Source organism: Pteropus medius, unplaced genomic scaffold (assembly GCF_902729225.1).
Source record: "Pteropus medius unplaced genomic scaffold, Ma_sr-lr_union100, whole genome shotgun sequence".
NCBI lineage: Eukaryota > Metazoa > Chordata > Mammalia > Chiroptera > Pteropodidae > Pteropus > Pteropus medius.
Window position 1 is genome coordinate 6,994,917 of NW_024354502.1, and position 25,953 is coordinate 7,020,869.

General features: G+C 41.3%; 1 protein-coding gene and 1 non-coding gene across 2 annotated transcripts; both read right to left on the reverse strand.

The window, feature by feature from the left end:
• Positions 1–541: 541 nt before the first annotated feature.
• MAL2 (mal, T cell differentiation protein 2) lies at positions 542–23,089 on the reverse strand. Its single transcript, XM_039853619.1, has 4 exons — positions 22,850–23,089; positions 10,091–10,261; positions 5,533–5,688; positions 542–2,786 (listed from the first exon to the last, which is right to left on the reverse strand). The coding sequence occupies exons 1-4, from the start codon at positions 22,979–22,981 to the stop codon at positions 2,715–2,717; spliced, it is 531 nt and encodes a 176-aa protein (XP_039709553.1). The 5' UTR covers positions 22,982–23,089; the 3' UTR covers positions 542–2,714.
• On the reverse strand, positions 9,312–9,430 carry LOC120595713 (5S ribosomal RNA). The gene has a single exon (XR_005651007.1). It is a non-coding gene; the product is annotated as a 5S ribosomal RNA (ribosomal RNA).
• Positions 23,090–25,953: the final 2,864 nt, after the last annotated feature.

Genomic DNA, 25,953 nt, shown 5'->3' on the forward strand with positions numbered 1-25,953 from the left:
ATGGTGAATTGCCAAGGATCACAGCAGAAGGTGAGTCCTTGGGTATGACAAAAAGAGTCCTAAAAGATGACATCTACCATAAACAATTATGTTCTTAAACATTCTTTCAAAAACTTCTTTATAGGAAAAAAGGGCCACATTTTTGGATATGTAAAATCTAGGACAACTGAGGGATACACAGGTATTAGGAGCCTGGAATTTGGAGCCAGGTTGTTGGGGTTGAAATACCAGCTTTCCCACTTGTTAGGTACACGATCCTTAGAACGCTGCCAGGAATATATTAAGCATTATATAAATACTTTTTAAATAAAAGAGTATAATTGAAACTTCCTTTATAATATTACTTCCAATGACTTAGCTCTTCAACCTTCATCAAGGAAAAAAAAAATTTACTGACATTTCCTGAGAGACTATCTTTAATGAAGAAATGTTTAAAGAACTTTTATGTATTATAAGACTAGAAGTTCCGAATCTGTCAAGTTTATAACAAACCTTTAACTGAATTTCAAAGTGAATTATATAAAAAATAGATGACCAAAAAGATTATCAAATGAATACTTTATTAGAGTCATATAACACTTATAAAATAAATTTCTTTTCATCATGGAGTTACCAGATTTTAAAACCAACCAACACTTTCTCATTTTTACAGCTAAGGTATATAACAAAATCTTAAATGCCATAATTTTTGTTCAAGTGCTTTGTCACTCAACTCACAAATCTAGAACACGATTAATCTACAAATCTAAGTCTTCACAGTTAGATGAGTTTTAGGCTTGGTTCTTAATGATCTAGAAGCAATCCATTTACAAAAGTGCCACCAAAGCAGTTTCATGACATCATTTAATTTAATGCCACCAAGCATGAACCTGTTATACCTTGGGAATGAAAATAAAATCTCACAACTAAATCTAACAGACTAACTTTAAATGATTCCAACCAGAATGGACTATATATCCTTATGGCACATTTATGACTCAGTAATATACAATTCATAATACAGGTTAAAGTGTGTAGTATGGAGCTAAAAAAAAAAAAAACAAAAACAACAAGGAAGTCGAATATTATAGAAAAGATACAACATGAGTATAAAGTCATAAGACTGATTTCCTCTTGCCACATACTGAAACATGTCTTCTATCTTTGTAATTACATCACAAGACAGACTCTTATAAGATTCTTCTTTCTAGGGGATTATTAGATAAATAGCATTTGATCATTGAGCATTGATCATGCTACTCATTCAGCACTATTCTATGTTCCATAAAATCTAATAGCCCAACCTACACATGGCACTCTTAGGAGATGATTCAGCCGCAAAAGCAAAGGGCTGAAATAAGGACAATCAAAAGCCCTCTTTTTCCAGAGGTAGCCCTCTTGGGACAAGAGATAAGTATCTTGCTTGGAGAGTGTGGTAGAAGCTGGGGCTGAATTTTAACTTATTCTCCCACTGAAACTATTTTGGCACCTTTCCACAACCAGAGTCTTTACAGGTGTGTTAAAATACTTTGTGTTAAAATGCTATTCAGCCAGAGACAGTTTTTACGACGGCTGCTGTTTATAACCGATTTTGTGTATCTGTCACCAATGCAGAAACCACATAAATCTCAGGGCTATTATTGAAACGTGTAAGAATTGACAACTTTAAGTTATAGTTAACACTCTAGTCAAATTATGTAAAATAATTAGAAGTAAAAAGTTAACTCTTCAGAGAGCTCTATTTGGTAAAGCCTCACATATCCACACACACATATTTGTATATTCATGCACAGGGCAAACAGCTGTATTCTGAAGCATAAATAAATCCAAAGAAAGACATAAGTAGCTAGATACCAATTTCAGTAATGGTTAATGACCTCTGAAGATCTCATTATAAGGATGCCAGATGAGAGTTTGGGGAGCCTAAGATTGATTAAGCACTTACGGTTCACTTCATAAATTACTTTTTCTTACACTAGAGATTCTGCTTGAATTAGCTTGAGAAACTATTAGCCCCTTCAAGGGTTAGTATTTGACCATTAACATAAAAGCAATGTGATTATTGCATAAAGAGACTGTTATGTGGCTTGTCTAATTAGTTTTTTATCTTTCAGGATCGGTTCAGTAAAACACAGAACACATAAGCTTTTATACCAGAGGTCAGCAAACTATAGCCTGCTGTGTGTTTTTATAAATAAAGTTTTATTGGGACATACCCAGATTCATTCATTTACATATTGTCTAGGGCTGCTTTCATATAGTAATAGCAAAAATGAGTAACTGACAGAGATTGCATGACCCACAGAGCCCAAAACATTTACCATGTGGGCCTTCATAGAGAAAAGAGTGCTAATCTCTGTTTTACACTAAAAGATAAGAGTTCAGTAGGAAGACCATTTGAAATGTGTTTTTTTAGGGAGTTTTAGTTACCTAGTAAAATGCAGGTTCATGTGAATTAGCAACTAAACAAAAGAGATATCCCTTTTTTATAAACCACATCTGTATGTTTTATGGATATAAAAGGAAATTTTCTTTAAAAAAAGAAAGAGAAATAAATTTAAAGGCGATTTCTCTGTTTAACATCATAATAAAATTAAAATTCTATCCATGAAATAAACCAAACTCGTACTTAGATTCTCTCTACATCCTAAACCAATTACTTTGGGAATGTTGTTATATCTGGACAAAATGGTATCCAAATTGATCAGACATATAAAGCAGACAAAATAGGAGTGTTACGGTCGCCATCTTCGTAAAGCCAGACCCAAACTGCAACCATAACAAGCCGTCGTCACAAAGGCAAAAATCTAAGAAAAAAGAAACAAAAATTATCATCAGGTTTATACATTGACTTTAAGAAAATACTCACCCCCAACGAGCTGAACCAACCTATCTGAACATACAGCGACACTTACGAAAACGGTTTCTACTCATCTTCTCTTTTGGTGATTTGTACTACTGTTTTCTTCCCTCACACCATGAACCCTTCTTTGAAAGATTCTAGCCCTAATAATCTTCTGAAACATGACCATTTGATCACACACTGGACTCCGCCGTTAAGTATCTGTGGTACCCCCAAGGTGGTAGTCAAAGGTTCATTATGAGGTGTCCACTCTTACAATGATTTTACAGTCAAGGAAAATGCAACTATCAGAACTTGAGGATGTAGCCGATTTCTGTGACGAAGGAAAGTAACTTTATCACTAACCAAGAAAACCCAGAAAAATAAATCGTCAAGTTGGCATGGGGGATAGTCCTCAGGTCTGCACTCAGTTCTGCATTACTGTTCTCATTATTCAGCGAGAATTCCTTTAGCACCAACTCTGTGTACATCAGTATATCTAGTGCATAGAAACAAAAATATAGATGTTGTCTTGACCATTTGGGGGGTTTATGGTCTGCAGAAAATTACAAGACTAAGTAATTAAATATGATAAAACATAATTTAGTGCAGGGATCTTTTACCAGGAAACTAGATCTGAGAAGGAACATCAGGTTCACCTACAGAACATTTCAGAGTGTAATGAGTATTCTGCTCTTCTCCCCATCCTTCTGCTGGTTGTCTCCCTGGTACACTCTAATCTAGACATTGTCTGCTGAATGAGAATGACCATCTTTGATGTCTATTATTAGTAAACAGGGAATTTCCTCTAAGGTATACTGAAATAACAAGAAAAGTGAAAGATTCACTATAATGTCACAAATGAATGGCTCATGGTTTTAAGTGTTATTAAAACAGAGAAACTAAAGATTTACTTCTACTGGAGGGTAGGGATAAAATGGGACTGAATGTAGGACCTGAGTCAGGTTTACTAAGGCAGCTTCACTTAGGCAGACAGAGAAAAAGGAGGATAAACAGGGGAAAAGTCACAGAAGAAGGACAGCCAGAATGGAGTCATACTCCGGAGAACGTTGAAAATTGGGCTTTTAGGGATAAGGATATTAGTGAGAAATTAATATCATCCACCACTGATCATCAGGTACTTGCGCACCTATTATTTTTATGAAAGGAGGATATCAGAGCCACTATAAATATGAGGCTACTTCAAGGGTCAAAGAGATGTAACAACAATCTAGCCTGCACCATCAGAAAGGAGAGGATGGAGGTGCCAAAGGAAAATCCAATAGGAATTAACGACTAAATGGAAGAACACTTGATGGGAAAAAAGTCAATTTTACGTCCCTGAACTTTGCTTCATAAAATTGCTAAAACCAGTGGTTTTCTAACTGTAATCTTTGGATCACGAGGATTCTATGAAAGTACCTCAGAGATGATGAGGTGGATAGAGGCGGTTTTATGAGAAGGAAGGATGGGCATCATTCAAGACCCTCTTCCTCCACTCCAACTAGGGCAGGTAAGCTTTTACTTTCTACATTTATTGGGTTTTAAGTAAGATTTCATTAAGCGAGACAGTTTCATTTATTATAAAAGGAAGTATAAAATCACACTCTAAACTATAAGCTTTTCAAAGCTGGAACCACGCCTCCTTCCTGTTGTAATTACATCTTTAGTCTAATTCACTGTAGACTCTCAGTGAATTTTGACAATTGTAACAGAGACCTGGGAAACTTATCATAGTAAATCTTGGAAACATCAGTCCTCTACCCTTCAAATTCCAGACTCTAGACCTGTGCTGTCCAATGTAATAGCCACATGTGGCTAAATTTAAACTTAATTTACATAAATGAATTAATGAGCAGCTACCATATTAGATAGTGTATATATGGAACATTTCTATCATTTTAGAAAGTTCTACTGGACAGAACTGCTCCAGGCAGATCTTAATGGCTCTGTGGGGAATCCTGGGCTGTTTATATGCTATCTGTGTAAAATAGTAAAACATCAGGATCACCAACTTGCTATGTAGTCATATTAAATATCAAGCGATTTCAGAGACTAATTTAGATTTCTGATACATTAGAACTATCTACAAAAAGAGAAATACTATGCCATTTATTCAAATTATCTGTCAATGCAAAGCAATAAACTTACTTAAGCATAAACATATAGGAGGACAAATTTTTTTTTTTTTTAATTTCCCCATAGAACGCATTTCATCTCTACAGCACCTACTGCAACAGCTGGTATATTTCCCTCCCCCACTCACCTGGACTTTCCTCAGTGCAGGAACTGTGCCTTATTCATCTCTGTCCCCAACATCTAGCAAATTATCTGTCTCATGGTAGGCTCTTGGTAAATATTCATTAAATTAAAATGAATTACAAATAGGTATTAAGCATTAAAGAATAAGCCTCCCTCACCATGTCTGAAGTTACAAGAAGTAAAAGGCACAATTAATTACTTTTAGAAAGTAGACTTTGCTATGCAAGGCCAAGCACTACCACCGACTGCCTGAATGTACTTCAGCTTCATCATCCACAACACTAGGGCTAATAATGGTACTTTGCTCACAAGGATATTACAGATGCATTGCTATTATATGTTTAATGCTAATGGCTACTATTAAAGAAAACTATTGTTGCCTGAGGAATTACTTGGAGACCTCAACAGTGGCCGGGGAGTGCTGGTGGACTGCGGTCATCGACACGTACCGTAGCTGCCACGTTTATGTTATACTGGTCATCATTCAAGAGCGGCTGCATGGCCACAGTTGCATTGCAGTGAAGATCGTGCAGGGATGTGGCTGCTGCTTCCAAGAGAAAAGCTCCAAAGTAGAAGACGAACACTGTAAAATGGTAAGCAAAATCCTGGAAAAAGAGGATAGAGAGAGATGTCTGCAGTTAAAAATAATGAGATTTTTTTCGGTTTCTTATTTCGCATGATGAAGTTGAGATTCAGGAAGATAAGAACGTTTGTTTCATCTTTAACTACTTCAGTCATTTCTTTTGGCTGCTTTAGCAATGCCAAGCTATTAGAACCCAAATGAAAATCAACTGGCTCATTGTAATCGGCATAGTGGCAAACCTCCTAGAATATTGAATTTTATAATAAAGTATATAATTTCAGTTTAGATTAAGATGCCATAGATAATGATTATGAATTAACATAACAAAAAAAGAATAACATATGCTGTCCTTAAAATTCAAGTAAAATAGCATCTCAATTACATCTTATAGTTATTATACAATAACTATATTACTGGAGTATATTACATAGTTATATAATAACATATATTTTATAATTAAGTATTTTATTTTTGAGCAATTATTATTTTTCCATTAGATTGTCACCCTACACATTGAAAGATACGGAAGACCTACGAAATCGTAGAATTTGGTATCTCCTGACATTCTAAAAAAATAAATAATAAAATCACATAGTTCTACAACAAATATAGAAACTTTTCATATAAAACTCAACTGTTATTGGATTATTTCATATGTTGCTGGCATCGATATGAAGCATAACTCTACTAAAATTCACATCACCTTACCTGAATTAATATATCATCAACATATAGCTTTGTATTTTTGTTAATAGTCCCAGATACCAGGTACTTTACATTCATTATCATTCATCCTTACGACCACCATTTATTATCTATTATCTCCATTTTACAAATAAAGAATTTCTTCTTCTTCTTCTTCTTCTTTTTTTTTTTTTTTTAGTTAAGTGACCATCACAAAGCCATACAAAAACGAACTTTTGAAGGGAGGACTAAGAACCCACATAGGTCTGCCTGGTTCCAGAATCCATTTTCTTTTTTACTACATTTTATTTTTATTTCACCATTTAAACCAACACTAGAAAGCTTGGGAAAAAATACTGAAGACATCTACCATGTATGTTAATTTAATATCATGATTGATATATGTTAATTTAATACCATGATCAATAAAAGCTAGAAGTTATAAATATTTTATAATATTCTACAACAAATACTTCTAGAAAATTAATTCTTTGCTTTATATTCTTGCTTCCTTCATGCATAGTACACAGGCAATATTAAACTATTATCACTGGAGAAAACAATTATTTTTTGAGCAACTGATGTCTGACAATTTCAGAATACAGCAAGTAAAAATTATTACCATCTGGTGACAACACTATGATATGCATGGCTCAAAATTTTTCCTAGCTGAGAGTGTACAAGATATAATACAAAATCTATCAAAAGCAACCATGTGATCAAAAATGACTGAGTATGTAGAAAATCTCAAAAGAAGAGAAAATAATGAGCCCTTCCTAAAGATGGCAAGCATTTAAGTAAACTCCTTGAAGGCAAGAGTTGGCTCTTTGAAAATATGCCCACCATGCAAGAAGTCTATGCAGTGACTCCACTGTTTTGTGTGCTGTGTGTTGCTATTAACATGTTTTCCCCAAATTAGAGTGGATTACTCCCACATGAAAAAAAAAGATCATATAAACTTTGCAGGTGACCTATGGAACAGACTGGTAGGTCCTTCCAATTTCAACTGTCCCTTTCATAAAGTGATTTAATTAAAGAAAAGAAATTCTTACATGCTATTGTCTGAACATCAGATGTAATGATACAATTTAGGAACACTAATAAATTAATAAGGATATGACTGACTGTACTCAATACCAAAAATTCGACTGAACGTAAGCAAAAAGAAAAAGGATGGTATGGACATATGTCCAATAAAACAGAAGTGACATAGAAAAAATACTTAAACATTGTTAAGGCATGTGTTTCCGCCAATTATATAGAATGCTGGGCACTGCAGGATCCTGGAGCCTCGCTGCTCTGCCAGGTATTAACCCTTTAGCTGCTGGGTTATTAGGAGGTCCAGGAAGGTCCCAGAGAAGGGCCAGGGTAATGGGGGCACAGCACCTAGGAAGAGCTAGTAGTTTGGGGCAACAATTGTGTATTAACTAGCAGCAAAGTAGCAGTAGCTCTATACTGGTGTATACTGGTCAAATACCATCTTTGAGCCTGATACGAACAGAGCCCAGGGGTGCTGACCAATATTAGGGACTGACTCATTCACTCATACATATAATGGGAAAGCCAGGCATTTAGAAAGAGGAGATTAAGCATCTATCTGTAACTCAAATAGGGGCCTTTGATCTTCATCACTTGACCAATTATTAAAAATATTTTCACATCATTAATGAGAAATCAAGGCAAAAAGGTAAGAATACACTGTATCAGCAACCTAAGAAACAGAAGGACTCTCAAAAATTCATATTGCAAGCCTCAGCCTGTCTAAGGAATTATGATTATCGATCACTTACTGTGAATTAGACACAAAGCTGAGCATTTTATAATATATTAATTCCATTATTCTTCAACAGCATCTGGTGAGGGAAGCATGATAATTACCATTTTACAGAGGAAGAAACTGAAGTTCACAGAGGTTCAATATTTTGCCTGAGGCTACAGCTATTAAGCAAACCGGACCTAACCTCAGAGCCCATGCACGACTGTAACCGCTGGCCACACTTTCTCCTTAGCTTTCCACTGACCCATGCCACTGGCCCCGGCTGGTTCAGCACAGGCAGCCACATTCACTAGACCTGACTGTTGATAACGTTTGGGAAGGCGGTTCTCCTTATGCTCTGGAAATAAGACAAGAACAAACACCTTCTGCTGACAGCTCTCCTAAAACTGCGGAATAAAACGCTACCATACTTGAAAGGGACATTTATAAAGCCTGACTAACGGCCTGATTTAAGTTTCTAACCACCAAAGCGTGATCGAAACCAAAGTAGGGTCGTCATGAACTTCGTTAAAACGCTTGGCACCATGGATTAGAATTCACGCTCCACTGGGCCATTCTGAGATAGGCCCAGAGAATGAATAACCGCAAACGTGAAAGAGGCCCCTACATTACATGGGAAAAGGGAAATCAGTCGATCCAGTTTAATGGTGTCATAATTTTAAGAATTGTGTTGATTGTAAATTTGTTTCTTAAATCTTACCAATTCTTGGGAATAGGACAGAAATTAAACATGCAGGCAACATCTCATTTTATTGTGCTTTGCCTTATTGTGCATTTCAGATACCGGATCAGTTTTTTAGGAATTGAAGGTGTGTGGTAACCCTGTGTTGAGTATCTACTAACGCTGTTTTTCTAGCCACATTTGCTCACTTCATGCCTCTGTGTCATATGTTGGTAATTTCAAAAATGTTTCAAACTTTTTCATTATTATTTTATTTGTTATGGTGACCTATGATCAGTGATTTTTTTATGTTATTATTTTAATTGTTTTAGGGTGCCACAAACTGTACCCATATAAGATGGCAAACTTAACCGATAAATATTGTGTGTTCTGCCCCATGACCTGGCTGTTTCCTCTCTCCCTCTCCTCCCTTTTCCCTGAGACGACAATATTAAAATTAAGCCAATTAATAACCCTATATTTTTTAGCAATAAAGTATTTTTAATTTTTTTTTTTTTTTTTTTGCCTACAGCACCTGGTCTTCCTAAGTGGTCTCCCATCCAAGTACTAACCAGGCCCGACCCTGCTTAGCTTCCGAGATCAGACGAGATCGGGCGTGTACAGGGTGGCATGGCTGTAGACTAGTATTTTTAAATTAAGGTATGTACATTTTTTTTTTTTAGACACAATGCTGTTGCACACTCAACAGACTATAGTATAGTGTAAACATACCTTTTATACGCACTAGGAAACCAAAAAATTCGTGAGACTCACTTTATTGTGATATTTGCTTTTGCAGTGGTCTGGAACCAAACCTATAACACTTCCGAGGTATGCTTGAAAATATATAATATCCCCTTTTCTTCTCTGAGTATTTGGAAAGTAGAATATATAGCTACTTGTTTTCTGAAAAGAGTATGTGTGACTTAATATCTGAAACAGAAATCAATGGAAAATTTCAAGATATATGTCACAGCATTCATCTAGCGAAGGCACTGTTCAATAGTTCAATAACTGTAATTCAATTCATTTGTTGGAGGAAATAAACAGTCTTGGAGTAAAGGTCATCTAACTCGTAAAAGAGCAACACAAAGCTTACTCAGCGATATTAATGCTGGAATGTCACAAACTGGGACCTGGCCGTCCAGCAAGATGGCCACACAACAGCACAGCAGACCCTGCATCTGACATTTTCTCTCCAACCAGAGGTGACAGATAGAACAGGGATCAGACAGAACAGGACAGAAGGAGATATTTATACGCTTTCCACATTCTCTTGCAAAAGACTTAAAAATTCCTTACCAGGAAGTTCCAGTTGGCATTGATCTGAGTCACCATGCCAGAGAGGAACACGCCCAGGAAGAGGAGGGAGAAGACGAACGCCGTCACGGACACGAACATGACCCATCCTTGGAGCAGAGGTAGAGGAACGTTGGAGGACGCAACCAAAATCCAGACGAGGCCCCCGAACAGCTGAGCGAAAAAAGAAAGACGGTCACAGATTTGGGCAACAGGACTGAACAGGCTGGTGCCACCGTGAGCACTGGCTCGGCTGCTCCCCAGACTCCTGCACGCGTTCCCGTGACCCCGCCCATCACCCGCTCTCTGTCATCATTTGAGATGCCTTCTTCCCTCAGTGCTTCCAGTCGCAGGCCTGCTCTGACGCCCTTTCCATGTCGCCTTCACGCTGGAGTCTTGTCCTCAGACCGGGAAGAGGTCCAGTATCCTTTCACTATGTAAAACTATTCTCCTTCTCAGTCAACCGTTTTTATAAATTCATCCTTGCTTGGGCCTCCATCTCCTCCCCGTGGTGTTACTCTTCAAATCCCTGTACAGTGAGGCGTTTATTCGTGAAGATCAGCCATAACTTTCTAACTTGTCACTTTTAACGGCCAAGTTTCAGCCCCTTTTATGACCTATCTGTACATGTGAAATTATTACTGTCTGCATATAGAGTAACAGTTGCAGCTGTTGTACATGATATTAACAATAAAATCTCCCATCATTTACTGATGCTCTTCCATGTGCTGAGCATGGGAATAGGTACTTCAGCTATTCATGGATCTAATATTCAGGACATACCTACTGTTCATCAGGCACTGTGCCAGGTGCTAGGGATAAATGGTAAACAAGCGACACTTGGTCTCTGCCATCACAGAATTCACAGTTTCTTATAGGAAAAAGACAATTAAGCAAGTGATTAAAATCCATGTCATAATTTGGCAAACACTGAGTGTTGCAGGCCCACAAATGAGGGCTCTAAATCCACATCTGAAAAGGCAGGAAATACTTTCGGGGAGTATTAACCTGTAGGACAGGGCTTGGGGAGTAGCGGGGCAAGCAGAAGCCTGCTCTGGTGGGAGCTGGGAGGGAGCCTGGCGGAGCCGGGGACCGAGCTGGGGGTCCAGAAGGTCGAGTCGAGGAGGTGGACTTCACCTGAGGGCGACAGGAGGCCACAGACCACCCCGAGCAGGGACTGGCATGATCGGGTTTGTATTGAGAATTTTCTCCGACTAGAGTGTGACGGTGGACTGGTGAGGAAAGCATGGAGGACCACATAGGAGACTGCTGCAACAACAGAGTGTAAGCTAGACTCAGGACACCGGGTACAAAGAGACATGACAAGATGAGATGGAAATTTAAAAAATATATAGGATGGTAGCTGGGGACTTCTAAGATGTGGGACGTGACAGCAGAAAACCGGAGAAGGGAAATACCCAGATCTCTGGCTCGGGCAACTAGGAGTGAGAGCACACAGGAGGAGAAAGTGTTAAGGGCCGAAGACGGTAAGTTTTATAAACTTAGCATCAGTCTCTTCCATTCTACCCCTAAAGTGACACAGGGGACATATCCTTCACCTGGCATGCCAGGCCCTTTGTGATCTAACCTGTCTTTTTCATCCTTGCCTCTTGCCACTAAGCTCCCCACATTTTACACTGTGGATTTAAAAAGAATCCACAGTCCAAATACAAAGCTCTTTCACATCTGAGCCAAGAATGTCACTCCCTCCCCATGTGTATTTGAGAAACTCCCACTTATACAGCTCGTCTTGGCGAGCATATGCTCTACAAAGTCTTTTCCTAGTTCCACTCTAGGCTCAGGAACCCCTAGTCATTTGGGCAAGCTCCTTATTTTGGATATGTTACGCTGATGAGAAACATTGTAATTGAATGCCCCTGGCTTTCAGTCCAAATGCATCATTAGACTTTCTTGGCAGCATGCTGCCTTGTATGTCTCAGCATCCGAAGCCATTTATTAATTTGCATGATAACACTTTCTTAACTATCAGCGAGGTACTATGCTAGATTTGGAAACACAAAAACCTAAGCTATACACCTGTCTTGAAGATACCTACAGGCCAGTGGGAATCGACCCCCCCCTCCCTTACTTGTCCCCTCCCACACACAAAGGTTATATCACAGAGGCATGTATATCTGGCATGAAGAAGGTTCTCGCATATTTTCTTAGTGAACAAATAAACTCCTAGTGCCCATGTGAGAACAGCTAGAGTTCCAAATATTAAAAACCAATAACCATCTGCATCTTGCATCATAAGTATCTAAATAACATCCCAATTGCACAAGCCACTGAAAGTTAAAAATACAAGTTTTAATTCAAGTTTCTAAAAAGAACGCCAGTCATACAATTCATTATTACTTTGAAAAACATTTTTGAAAGCATAATAAATTATCACTTGAGCAATGAAAACTAAAGCACCAATCTAATAAATGTATAATTGTGGTTGTATATCTCAAGTCCTAATTTCAAATCAAAAATTAACAATCAACCCAGAAGGTTATGTGAAATAAATCTAAATCATAAAAATGAATGCATATTAAAAAATTTAACCATAATCTCATTAGTAGCCATGAAGGAAACAGTGTTCCTGATAAAAAATAAATTCCCTACTCTTTCATACTGTTTAATAAATATTTGAAGGTGAAAAGATCTTCAAATCTTTCCTTTTTTCTCAGCCTCTTCTTCCTGGTAGCCTTTTCTTATTCTCCCACTACAAATAACCTATGCTACTTTAAATACCATTTAAGAAATACACATCACTATTAACCATTAATTCAAGAGTCATTTACTGAGAAAGTGCAAGTATGAAGGGTAATAAAGAACAACAGGCTACTGTTTATGAGGGGCGGCTGACTCAAATAGATAAGCATAATTATGAGATATAGGGATTACGATATCCTGACACCTCTGAAGAAGAGGCTATATGATCCCTTGGAACGAAACATAACATTTAATAAACCCAGACTGGACCTCGAATGGGCTAGCCTCAAATCTACTGCCAGCTACGACAGGACACTCGAGAAAAAAGACAAAAACGCCAGGCTCTGTGTGCAAGGGCTCTCAGTAAGGGAGAAAGAGACACCATTAAATCTGATTCAGGAGCAGACCCGGGAGACTGCTATAAAAAGAGCTCAACGCAGTGTGCTCTGAGAGTCGGGGAACAGGAGAGGGAGGGGCCAAGGATTGGAAAGGGCCAGGGAGGGGTCAAGGAGGGGCCAAGGAGGGGCCAGGGAAGTGGGCTCAGCGCAGGCTTTCCGTGCGGCAGGGCTTCGACAGGGGATGCTAATGTGAAACGGTGCAGACCGATCTTTCTTGTCATACTCAAAATTACGGCCCTCTCAACACCTCATGGGCTTGGAAAGAAAACTTGGTGCTTATGTGCAAAGAGAACAGATTTTCTTCCTCATCTGTGGTGTGTGCGCTGCGTGGAAGGGGCTGGTGCAGGGAGGAAGGCGTATGAATAAACATGCACAGTGCATCCCTAGATCACGGATTCTGGGAAATCCAGATGTCAGTCCCGCTCAGCACAGCAGCTTTGGAAGACTGTCACGCGCGTGCCACTAGGGCCTTGACGCGGTTATTTCTTCCCTACTTCACGATTTCCTTTTTCCAAAAGCTGCCTATTCTCCCGAGCTCCCCAACCTCACTCCAGCCCCCCAAATTGAGCTTTTAATATTGTTATCAGTGCTCGGTATATTCACTTCATCTAATTCTGGGCGTTATTAAGCTCAGAGTGTTTACCAAGTACATCGTCATTATCAGCATCCTGTTCAGTAGACGGGACTCTGGAGGGAGTCTTGTTTTCGGCGGTGAACAGCAGAGAACAAAAATGGCTAACATCTGAGGGAGAACACAGATAAAGTGTCGCAGCAACCGCCGGGTATACACACTGTGAAGGGCGGAACGCCATGCTCGCCCACGTTGTTCTCATCTTGGATCTGAATCCACATTCTGACTCCTTGTCTAAACTGCCTTCCATCACTCTTCATGTCCAAAAAAATCTGATTATGTATAAAACTCCCAAATGTATCACATTAAAAAAATGTTCCCCAGTGTGATGGAGATATAATCAAAATACAACAGTATAAGTTTAAGGTGTTTAGCACATGACTTGACTTACACACATCGTGAAATAACCATCGCAGTAAGTTTAAAGTCATCATCTCATACCAAATGCATCATATTTTGAAATTTCTCTGAGGAGCTAAGTCAGGGCTCATGGCTCTGAACCTCAAGCTCTAACGAAAAGACAACCTGACTTCCAGGTGACTCAAGCATTTCTAGAAGAAGCTGTCGGCTTTCCCTACAGTTATCCCGTCCCTTCTGAGCTCAACTTAAGGTGTACCTGGCACACACCTGAAGTGCTCAAATACTTCTAAGTTCCAGCTATTAAGCTGGCTATACATCCCAAAAATAACTATCTCTTTTGTGGTTTACCGTATACTTCTCACTCTAGTTTGGCTTCCGCAGGCCAGAAGGGCAGGACTCGGCTGAAGCCTTCCCACAAGAGAACCGTACTCATGCACACATTGCGCTGAACCGAACCCTCAGAGTTGGAGTTAAAAGATGTTTTCACTAGAAACTGGGGACCGGTAAAAATAGGTGACCCCATGGGAAAACATGGCATTGAGCAAACAGCAACTCTTGCAGTCCTGGCTACAAGGATTAAAGACTTCTCAACTCGTTCCCTATTTGGATGCTTTCTTATGTCCCCAAAGGATTCCCTTTGCAAACACCCTTTTTCTTTTTCAAATGTCACTCATTTCCTAATAACCTGCTTCTAAATATGCCCTCCAACATGTTAGCTAAAAATTTTCAAATCAAGTTGACACCTTCATCTTATAGACTCTTGTTATTCACTAGGTAAACAGGCCGATTCTGACTCTGACCTATTTTTCAGTGTTTAGAATGAGAAGAGGGGAAGTTACGTGAATGGGATGGTGTAAAGGACTGGTTTGACTGCCCCTGAGGGAAAATACTTCGTTACTGAGAACTTTCTGTGTTTAATATATAGCCCTCTCTTTCCAATTCTCCTATTATTTATGTATTGGGTATTTCATCGCTTTATAATAGTGAGAATCAACAAACCAGCAAGCTTAGAGGGAAAAAAAAAATTCTCCCAGTCTGGCTTATAGAGTTAAGTTTGATTAAGAGGGTGAAGCTAATGAGGATAATAAAAATATTGGTTAGCATTTATCAAGCTCTTATGTTTCAAGCTCTGTTCTTTATTTGTACCAATCTAATCCTCACAAACACAGAGAGATAATTACTATTATTATTCCCATTTTACAGATAAGTTAATTGGGGGTAGACAGCTATTAATAACTTGCCCTAAATTACATAGTTAATGAAAGTTAGATCTGAGATTTGAACCCAACAATTGTCTTCCAGAGCTTACGCTCTTAATATTATGATATTCTACCCGCCTCAGAGTTTAGTGTTCATTCTAGAGCAGGGTTTCTATCTTTTTTTGCCATAGATTGGCTTTGTGGGAATGGGAAGAAAGGTGATTTTCTGCAATGACATCAAATTGGACAGATAAGAGCATATGCATTTTCCTCGGGACACAGTCCACAATTTGCATCGGAATCACAAAGGGGTTTGTGACCCTTCAAAAGTTCAGAACACCTTGTCGACTTGATAACCTCTCCTATTTTAACAGATGCTGATTTATTGGGTGCCTGTAAATGAAACAACACCGTTAAGGAACTGTTTAGTATGTTTGACAATTGATCCCCTAGTAAAGAGATTACCTACAATTAACTCCATTTAATATACAACTTGTATTCCAAAAGATTTATTTTTTAAACTGGGAACATACTTCACTCGACACACACAATAACTGACAGATGTGTTTACGAGGCAGCCTATAAGAGTAAATTCATTCGTCAAGTGGTAACAGTACTAGAGAATACTGCTGGCTGCCTCTCCAGGCTCACCTTGGCCCCTGCCACGCTCCCTTCTCTACCACTGTTTTCTTGTGCTCCGGCCTCTGTTCCTTATCCCCTGAACACAGAGTCCATTCTGCTGGTCGCGATGCCATCAAAATTTTGCTGGCCAACTAAACTCCATGTCTTCCAGAAAGATATTAAGTCCACCAGAAAGATTTCCTTGGCTAGATGCCATCCCTTGGTGCTGCCATGGCTACTGGTTCATAGCCGCTGCCAAAAAGCGGTTTAAAATCGTGAGTTCACACGCAGGTGTCATCCACTGGATTGTGAAATCGGAGTGGGCGACACTGCCTTCAACATCTCTGAATGTTCAGAACCCAGGACAGTGTTTTCTACAAAAGATGCTCCATTGCATTCTCTTTGCAGCGAACGGAGACCAACCAGTGTTACGTAATGAATGATTCTGGGAGAAAACGTGCCAGCATGCAGCTTGAAATGCCAGGAGAACACTGCTGTCTGAAGCCGAGCTCATCCCCTGGAACACGGTGGGTGTTCAAAAATAGGCGTGAATCTAGTGAAGCAAGAACATGTACTTCTCAATGCTCAAGTTATTATTGGCAACACCCGCCACTGAGTACAAGATCTCAGAAGACGAGGGCGGAAAGTTATGGGAAAGTTGGCACCTTTTGTTAGTCTCGCTCATGACACCTCATTTTTGGTCGGTTTGCCTATGCTACTGTAATAGCCACTGGAACTTTTGACCAAGGTAGTGCTTACCTTGAGCCTCACCCCACCCCCTCCCGCTCCCCTCCATCAATCCCCATCTGTCCTCTCGCCGTGCTGACTTTTATCCCTACTGGTCTTGGACTAGCCCTGGTACAGTTCTGAATTAGAGGTGCAGGTTGGCAAGGTTTTTTCTTTTCTTTTCTTTTTTTTTTTTAAATCAGGGAAAGAAAAACAATATAAGTTCTGGAAAGCAACGAGAAATGACATCTATAGAAGAGGCCTCTGTACAAAATATCCTACAGGCCTCTTCTGTATATATCATTTCTCTTTGCTTCCCAGAACTTGTATTGTTTTTCTTTCCTTGCGAGTATAAAGAATTATACTTTCTTCCTCCCCATACGACTGAAACTTCCATTCCAGTTTCTTAAGTAGCTGATGCTCACCCTAAAATGGGAAGCACATATTACAGGGGAGAAATACGTTCTGGCTCCTTTTTATTCTTACTTATAATTCCCCTTGATTTTGAACATCCTCTTTTCATGTGTGTAGGTAACTTGGTTAGAAATGTTCATGCATGCCGATGATGCCTTGACATGAGCAAGAACGGTACAAATCACTGTCTCTTTTCTTCCTTTTCATCTTCCTCCTTTCTGAAAGCTATTATAGAAAAGTTAAGAATGTCATATACAGTGGCTATGAAAGGACATGGCCCCTTTCATATAAAATAGGACACAGGAAATTCAGGCCAAACTACAAATTCCTAGAGAAGAATCATGACATTTTCAGGGTTGGGCAAGACTTGAGAGGGCTGCCCTGCTCCACGCCAGCCAGTTTCTCTAGAATATTTCCACAGTTTATCCTACAGAACAATCAAATAGCGTCTGCTAAGTACTGCATGTGCATGATACCGGGTACGCCAGCCTGGTCCCTGTCCTTTGTCATTACAGTCTTTTCTCTTCATCCCTATCAAAGCAGATATGCCACATCCATGACTTCTGCTACCAGGTGCAACATTTCTATTGAGCTCCGCAGAACCAACCTCCTCTCCTTGACCTTTTCTTTTGGAGCTCAAGGTCAAGGTTTTCAGCAACTTGGTGAAAAGTTTTCCATATTTCAGTTCTTCATATTTCTTACCGGGCTGCCAGTCAGGGCTAACGACTGCTGAAAATAATCACTGGCAAAGTTTTAAAGACCCTTTTCACAGAGATGGAGCTATTTAACCCAGAGGCAAAAGGAAAAGTCTTAGTTAGAGAATTAAAACCCTTTGAGAGAGAGAAACATGGATATGTTTCCCTTTTGACCACTGCAAACACACAATTTCCCTTCGCAACCAACATTTATTTTCTGGGCAAGAAAAGAAAACTCTATGCATCTGAAAATTTATTTATCTGCTAGTCCAATTAAAGTCAGTGCTTTGAGTTGAAAATAACCTGAAATCCTGTCCACAGATGTATCTGCATGCCTGCACATGCTTGCTCCATAGCCTGTCCATCATCTTTTCATTAACATTTGCTTTTCTGGCGTAATTCCTCTGAGTTACAGCTTATATTTAAGTTTGGCCTAGTATCGTTTCAGGACATGTCAAACATCCTATCTTTGCTTGACTCCCTCAGCCTCAAATCTGTCTCTCTCCTTCTCTGCTTCTTTCCTTTGTCCTACTTCAGGTTCTCATCATCTCTCATCGAAACCACGGCAGTAAGCCCCTTAACCGACCTCGTTGCCTTCGATCTGTTTTATAACCAAACCTCACTACTCAAAGATTTCTAAAACACAGTCTGATCAAGTTTATTTCTGTCCTTCAGCAGCTCCCTATCACAGACAGAATAAATTCTACACCTTGGCCTATCATTTCTCAGCAAATGACACCTTGAACCTTACATGTGAGTTTTCCTTCTTTTTCTCCCATCTTCTCTTGAGTCATGTAAAACAACAACAATAAAAACTAACCATCCCCAGGACCTTCATGCCATGTCTTTCCTGTCCCTGGGGTTTACACATGCCCTTGTTTCTACTTGGAATTCTCTGTCCCACTTTTTCTGTCTATTGACTGTCTACACATCATTGAAGGCTAAACTCAAATGTCACCATCCCATTAAAGCTGCCTGTGTTGGCCAGATGTACTCTACACTGTTTTCAACAGTAATTTTCATAAACCAATTTTATCACTTCAAACCCAGCACTGTAATTCTTTCTTTACTTTGTACTTCACTGTATAAGGATTTCTGTTAAGCACAGGAGCTATGTTATCTTATATCCCAGTGTATAAAATAAGGCCAGATGTATATCAGGTTCTTCATTATTTGTCGAATAAATGAAAATTACTGTGGCATCCAAAATACTACAGTTAGAAGCATGTGAATAAGAATCCTAGAGTGTGTCCCATAAAATGTTAATGAATATCTCGGGAAACACAGACAGTTTCCTAAACACTGAAACTGTGAAACACACGGAATTCAATGACCTTTTATTCTCGTTCATGTTTAATACCGTTATGTCACTCTTTCTTGTGTATTATACAAGATAAGCTCATTGAGGACAGGGACCTAAAATATCTCTTTGAGCCCGATTACAGATGCTCCGATGTCATTTTCTTATCCAGAGCTACCTGGAAAATGCTTTAGCTCTGTTTCACTTTCCATACGTACATCTTTCTTCTCTCAGTTTGTAGTTATTTGGGGGCATATCCTCTTAACCAGGTTCTGAGATCTTTGAGGTGAGGAGGGATCTAAACATCTTTGTTCGCAGGAGAACATCTTACACAGTAGGTAGACAATACGTTTCTGATGAATGACTTAGAAAACATTAATTCAGGAAATACTGAGCGATTTTAAAAATGATAATTTTAGAAGGTGATGATTTCCATCCTAAACTAAAAGGCATCGCTTTGCAAAACTAACTTAGCATGGAAAGTATGCGCTGGTAAATATTGCTGAGTGCAAAAATGAGGGGCTGACAACTTGGGTATCTAGGAGTGGAACACACCTATTTCAGAAAAACACCCCATGCATGTGAGGCTGCCATATCCTCCACTTATGAGGCCAGTACTATAAACTGCTTTACCTGGTGCTGTTAGGTGAGCGCTAATTGTATTATCTCCCCAACAAACGTCTCACACCTGAGAGACTGGGGTACAGTAATGGGTTTGGAATTGAATTCTTTGAGCAAAGTTACTGTTAATGTGAAAACTGAACTTGAAGATCATGGTTTCATTAACTTAGTCAACTATTGATTGATAGCCCGGTCCATCTTTGTCAGATGCCATTTTCACCTATTAGGTTTTCACACAGCAATGGGACATAAACAGAGAAATTACAAAGACAAATGATTTTGAAAAAAAAAAGGTTAAAATTAAGATATCTGGGGATATCCAGAAACATTGGAAGACACTAAAATAATTGTTCCACATAAAGGAGACCACCTAGAGTTTCGATCTCTCCTGGCGAATTCTCACGTTTAATTTGCAGGGTGCAGAGCTTCTGAAGCGGGGCTGTGGCAGATTGAACACTTTGGAATCAGAAAACTAGAGGGAAATGAAGACAGCAGGAACCAAAGGTGCTTCGAAGTGTTTATTTAGCTCATAGCTGTGCATCTATCTGCTCAGTGTGGGCATTCTAGACAGACAAGTGCCAAGGCGGCCTCCATCTCTGCTCTCTGAAAGCACACGACCCAGTATCTCCAAGTGGTGCAGAAGGATGAGCGCCAAGAAGGAGCCACAGTTTGGCTCCAGTGTGGTCTCTTGTTTCGCTAAGGTGACTAGTCTCATTGGAATATTATGTTCCTTTTAGTTTTTTAGGGGTTAGGGTGGGGAGGAGAAAGGCTGATATTCAAATGAAAGAGGTAATGGAAGCCTAAGATTTAAACCTATCGGGATGTCTGGCCATAGTGGAAAGTAAACTAAAATGGCTTTTGGAAGGAATGCTGTTCTATCTAGATGAGGGTCCTAGACGTGCTTCGGGACAAGCAGCTAGAGGAAATGAAGAAATAGGAGGAACCAACTGGATACTTCTGTGAGTCTGGGGTCCCTCCTAGGATGGGAGTGGCAGAAATTCTGGCAGAGAGAAAGAGAGAGAATTTCCATCTGCGAGAGAGGAGCTGTCTTGGGCACAGAGCCCCAGTGAAGGCTTCCCTCAGTGGTTCCCGGCCATGACTGTACATCAGAACCTCTGGGAGGCTTTGCAAACACCTAGCCGACTCTGGGTGCTTCCCTCCAGGGACTCTGCTTTAATTAGTCTGGGCTGCCAACAGTATTTTAAAAAGCTGCCCCAGTAATTAAGTATAGCAAGAGCTGAGCACTAACCACTGGGCTAAATAAATAGATTTGGGGATGGGGGAGAGGAATAAAATAACTCACTTTCCGCTCTCTTCCCTTAGAATTAGGCAGTGTTTCTGAAACCGTCACATGACCACCAGTGATTCTTGAGATGGCATTTGATTTGATGGATTAGCCTTCTTTGCATATATATACATATAGTTCCATATATGCCTATATGTATCTTCATATATCTTTACGTATACACATATATATGTAAAAAGATAAGTATACATTTGAATAAATATTAGAAAAACATAATCAGCATATCATATTTGAGAATTCACAGATATTATTACTTAGGGTGAGGCTAAGGTAGGTATGGAACTTTTGAAAGTGAATATATTTCAGAGAACATTCTGTAAATTCTAGAACAAGTGGAATGTGGAGAGGCAAAAACTTCTAAAAGAGGTATGCAGAAAACGGGTGTTTGGGGAACATGAAACTAAAGTAGCCCAGAACCTATACAATCTTTCTGCCCGGTCTTAACTGTTCTCAACGTGTCTGCAAAGCAGGGCAGCCAGCCCAGTGCCACCCACTCCCCACGCATCTCCCATGGATTCCTGCGCCGCATCCGAGGCACTCAGGTGCTTCCGAAGTGGGCTCAGACCCAAACCAGCCTCGCCTAGCTCGCAGTCACGATCTGATTACTGATGTTGTAACCTGTAACTCACTTGTCTCCTTTTTCAGATTCAAATCTAAGCTAAACTTAACTTAGAGTGCCCTGGACACCTTAGCATAATGGGGCAGAAAACCAATGCTCACAAGGTGTTCCACCCCACAAGCACAAAACAGAAAAGAAGGCGACCCAAATCCAGGTTATGCAAACTCAAAAGGCGGGGTGAGGGGAGAGCTACGAAAAGCCCAAACCGAGCAAACAAAACCAGCCTGCAGGAAAGACACTGACATTTCACTCTATTTGTCGTTCTCAGGGCATGATGCAACCTCGGGTTGCCCAATTCATGTTTGCAAAATTCTCCCTGGTTCACAGTGAGCTTCAAAATCTTCCAACTCCATAAAATTCCTTTTAAAAAAGTTCCAGTCTCCAATCCAAGAAGTGTGCACTACAGGCCAGGTGCCCTCACCTTCCCTTAGGCCCAAGAAAGTGTGCTGAGAAAGTTCGGATTGGTATAGGTAAAGCAGGAAGAAAGAAGGCGCGAAGGCAGGCAGCGATGAACTTGACAGCCACATTTGTACCTTTTGCTCACCGTTCTCACTGCCACTTGATTAGAAGCTGCCAGGGGCAAGGTACATCCTTCACCTTTTCGGGTCCTGCCTCCCGAGCCCTGCTCCTCTCCCCAATCCAAAGAGCACGCATCATGGCAAAGAGGGAAAGTGCCCAGGTCTTCAGCCCTTCTCTTCTTCCTGGTACCTCCCGCTCCCGTTTTCCACACGGTGACAGCCTCCGCGCTACCACTCCACGGCCGCCCCTTAGCACTACCTAACAAAATGGCAGGCTAGCAACAGGCAAGGCCGAGAGCGCCTGCCCCGGCGCCAGCTAAGCGCGGGCCCTGGCCGACCCGACGGGGGGGTCTCTGACGGCGCCCCCATACCCGAACACCCTTTTCTCAAAGTCCCCAATCCTCGGTCCCAACGGGCCGCCTGCTCGCTCTCTCGGGGCCATGTCAGTCGCCAGCAAGGGGAACAGGTGCCAGCGCTAACAGGTGCCAGGCAAGAGGGCCCGCTGCGCTGGGCACCGAGAGGGACGCAGGAAAAGGCCACGTTAAAGGGAAGGGAGCCGGGGGCGCGCCTAGGGGGAGACGGCGCCGGCGACGAGGATGCGGCTCCCGGTCCTGGGTCCCCGGGCGCGAGCCCCGCCGAGGCTGCCCCACTTACGATCTCCAGGCAGACGAAGGCGCCAGAGTAGGTTCGCAGGATGTCGGGGCCGACAGGCAGTGTGACCCGGGGCGCCGGGAAGGACACGGCGGGGTTCGGAGGCGGCAGGACTGGCGCTCCGCCGGCCGACATGCTGCCGCCGCTGCCGCTGCTGCGTCTCCGCGCGCCGCCGCCGCCGCCCTCCGCCCGCCTCCGGCTCCCGGGCTCCCGCCGCCGCCGCCGCCGGGGTCCGCCGGGTCCGCGAGCGCCGCGCGGGAGGGGGCGTGGCCGCGCGCCGGGGGCCTCGCGGCGCCCCTCCTCGTCACGTGGGTGCAGGTGAGCGCGCCACCGCCCTGGCGCCTGCGCGGGTCACGTGCAAAGGTGCGGCCCCACCTGGCGCGGTAGTGCCTGCTCTGCTGTCCTGGTCCGCTCCGCCCGCCAGCGCGCGGAGCTCCTGGAGCCTCTCAACGCGCGGCCCCACCGCCCTGCTCTGAATCTGTCCCTTCTACCCCTCTTCTTAGTTTCCGCCTGTTCTCTTCCACCTGTCTTGTCCCCAACTCTCACACTTCCCCTACCTCACTTTCCTCAATTTAACTGAAAACTGGTCTTGGAGCTGTGACTCAGAAATCAAGGCCATCAGTCACACTTAAAAATTGGAGTGGATCTGCTTTAAATGGGACTCTAGTTGGATATTTAAAACGTCACTAGGACAATGTCGCGTTGGTAGCAGATGGCTCAGCTCCAGCACCTACTGGCAGAGGATGCCGCGCAGGTAACCTGCTGCTTTGCGCGCCAGTAGTGCGATGTGAACTGGGGATGAGGGTGTCCACCGGGTATGGATGCCCAAATTACATGACGTAACATGAAAAGAGTTTAGTGCATAGTAAGTGCTCCTTAAATGGTAGCTAATCTGCTGACGGCTATTTTTTAAATTTTTATACATGCACATATCACGTTCTTGTGTACACACAGTGTTGCATACGTTATATTTACCACATTAAAACTTTAATCATGATTTCACTGCCTGAAACTTGTAAACTGCTGTTGCCTTTTAAACACAAAAGATTTTTTAAAATATTTTTGTATGCTTTAGATTCCCTGCCCCAATTTATTCCCATTTTGTCTTTGGTTTTAATGTCAACATTGTGTAAGTGAAATAAAAAACATGAGATTAACTCTCTCAAAGTTCAGTTGAAGATAAACAAAACTACACACACCAGCATGCGCACGTAGACCGGGTTGGAAAAAATATTAACTTCATCAGACTTTCTCCCAACTGAATACTGATCTCGTCTGTCAGGTTTAGCCTTTGAGGAACTGTGTTTACTATGCACTATTCAGCAGATTTTAGTCATTCGACTTCTTTATTATTTTAATAAGCGAAACTCAGGTGTGGTGGCAGCACCAGGGTAAAAACCACAAAACAGGGTGTGGGTGAAACCTTTTAAATATACACCTCCTATCTATCTTCACCTCTTACTCATCACTCCTCTGATATTTAATGTGTGATATTTGTTTAACAGGAAATTTAAAGTTTTCTGAACTGATGTGTTTCATTAATGAACCCTCTCCGTGGTCAGACTCCAACTGGGAGAGAATGATCTTCCTGTCTGTTTTATTTTGTTTTCTGCCTAACATTCCTCAGTAAGCACTTAGGAACGTTCAGAGGGAAGACCTCTTCAGACACTTCGCTGTGGAGATACTCAGTAGCGATGATGCCCATCCCAAATTTTAGAGAATAAACCTAAAATGACTTTGGTGTGTCTAGAAGTGCAATGACTCAGAAGAGCCTCAATTGCGTTTGTTTAAAAAAATTGCCACCTAAGGGACAACTTTTCCTTGTGTCCCTTTTGGTATGTTCCTTGCTATTTACCACGTATCCCTGGCCATCTCCGACCATCCTCGCCTTCCGTTTTCTACCTGCTTCCACAATGACCAGTGGAATAAAAAAAAAAAAAAAAAAAAAAGTCATTGAGGCCTCTTCTATTACTGCAACGTATTATTTTCTTGAAAATGAATCCTTCCTAGAATGGTTTTCCCTTCTCCTGACCACTACACAAACCTATTTTCTCCTGATAATACCAGTTTCCTTCTGCAGGCAACACCTCTGGCATCAAAAGAAAAAAAACACTCGTTCCCACACCCAGCCCCCTACTCTGCCTCTTCCTCCACACGACTGACCGCAAGCTCTCAACGGTTTCTCTTCTCTGCTCTTTATCCTGTCTCCTTGGTTTACGGACCTCCAGCACAACTCTTTCTTGCTCACGGCCTTCCTTTGGGCCTCATTTTTCTGAATGTCAACATTCATATTCATGACACTTTCACCCATCTCGCCTTCCAACATCTGGATCCACCTTATTACTTGGAATGTAGCTGCTGCCAGTCCCCTGAATGCTTAGTTCTTTCCGATGACTACATCCGGTTTGCCTCACTCTCCTCCGTTCTCAGTCCACTGGCCTCCAGGCTTTCACTCTTTCCTTATTCTTTTATTGGCCCTGTTCTGGCTTCTCTATTCATCCTGTGCACACGGAGAGGAATTTTGGAGACGTATTAGTCCAGATATTGACTCCCATCTTATACTTTCTTATAATCTTACTCACACCGCCCCATATTCTTCAGCTTGGGTTCAACCCACCATCTTCATCTGCCTCTTTGATCCTGTTCTCACATTGTCCAAGGTTGCTCCAAGAATGTCGTAATCAAGACTCTTGTTTCCATTACTAATTCATCTTATCGAACCTTGACTGGGCCTTGCGGGATTCTCAGTTGTCATTTTCTTCCACTTGTCCCCCTCTCCCCCGCCATTTCTCTCCCCTATTATTCCATGGCTTCTTTCACTTCCCCTGTCTCCATGCCTGGCCCAAGTAGACAATATGCCCACAGAATGAAAGCAAATCTAAGCGATTCCGACCTTCCCTACCTCCTCCTACTTTACAAGAAGGTTAGAGCGTTTAACCAGGAATACTTGTTTCATTGAAATCAGGACCACCAATCCAGTTATCCCAGACGAACATCCGGGTGGGTCCCTGGGTGGCTCCTCCCATGCCACGTATTAAATGTTACATTCTCTGGAAGGAACATTCCCCCTGTGAGCTGTTAATTAGATCACTCTATTTCAAGATGCT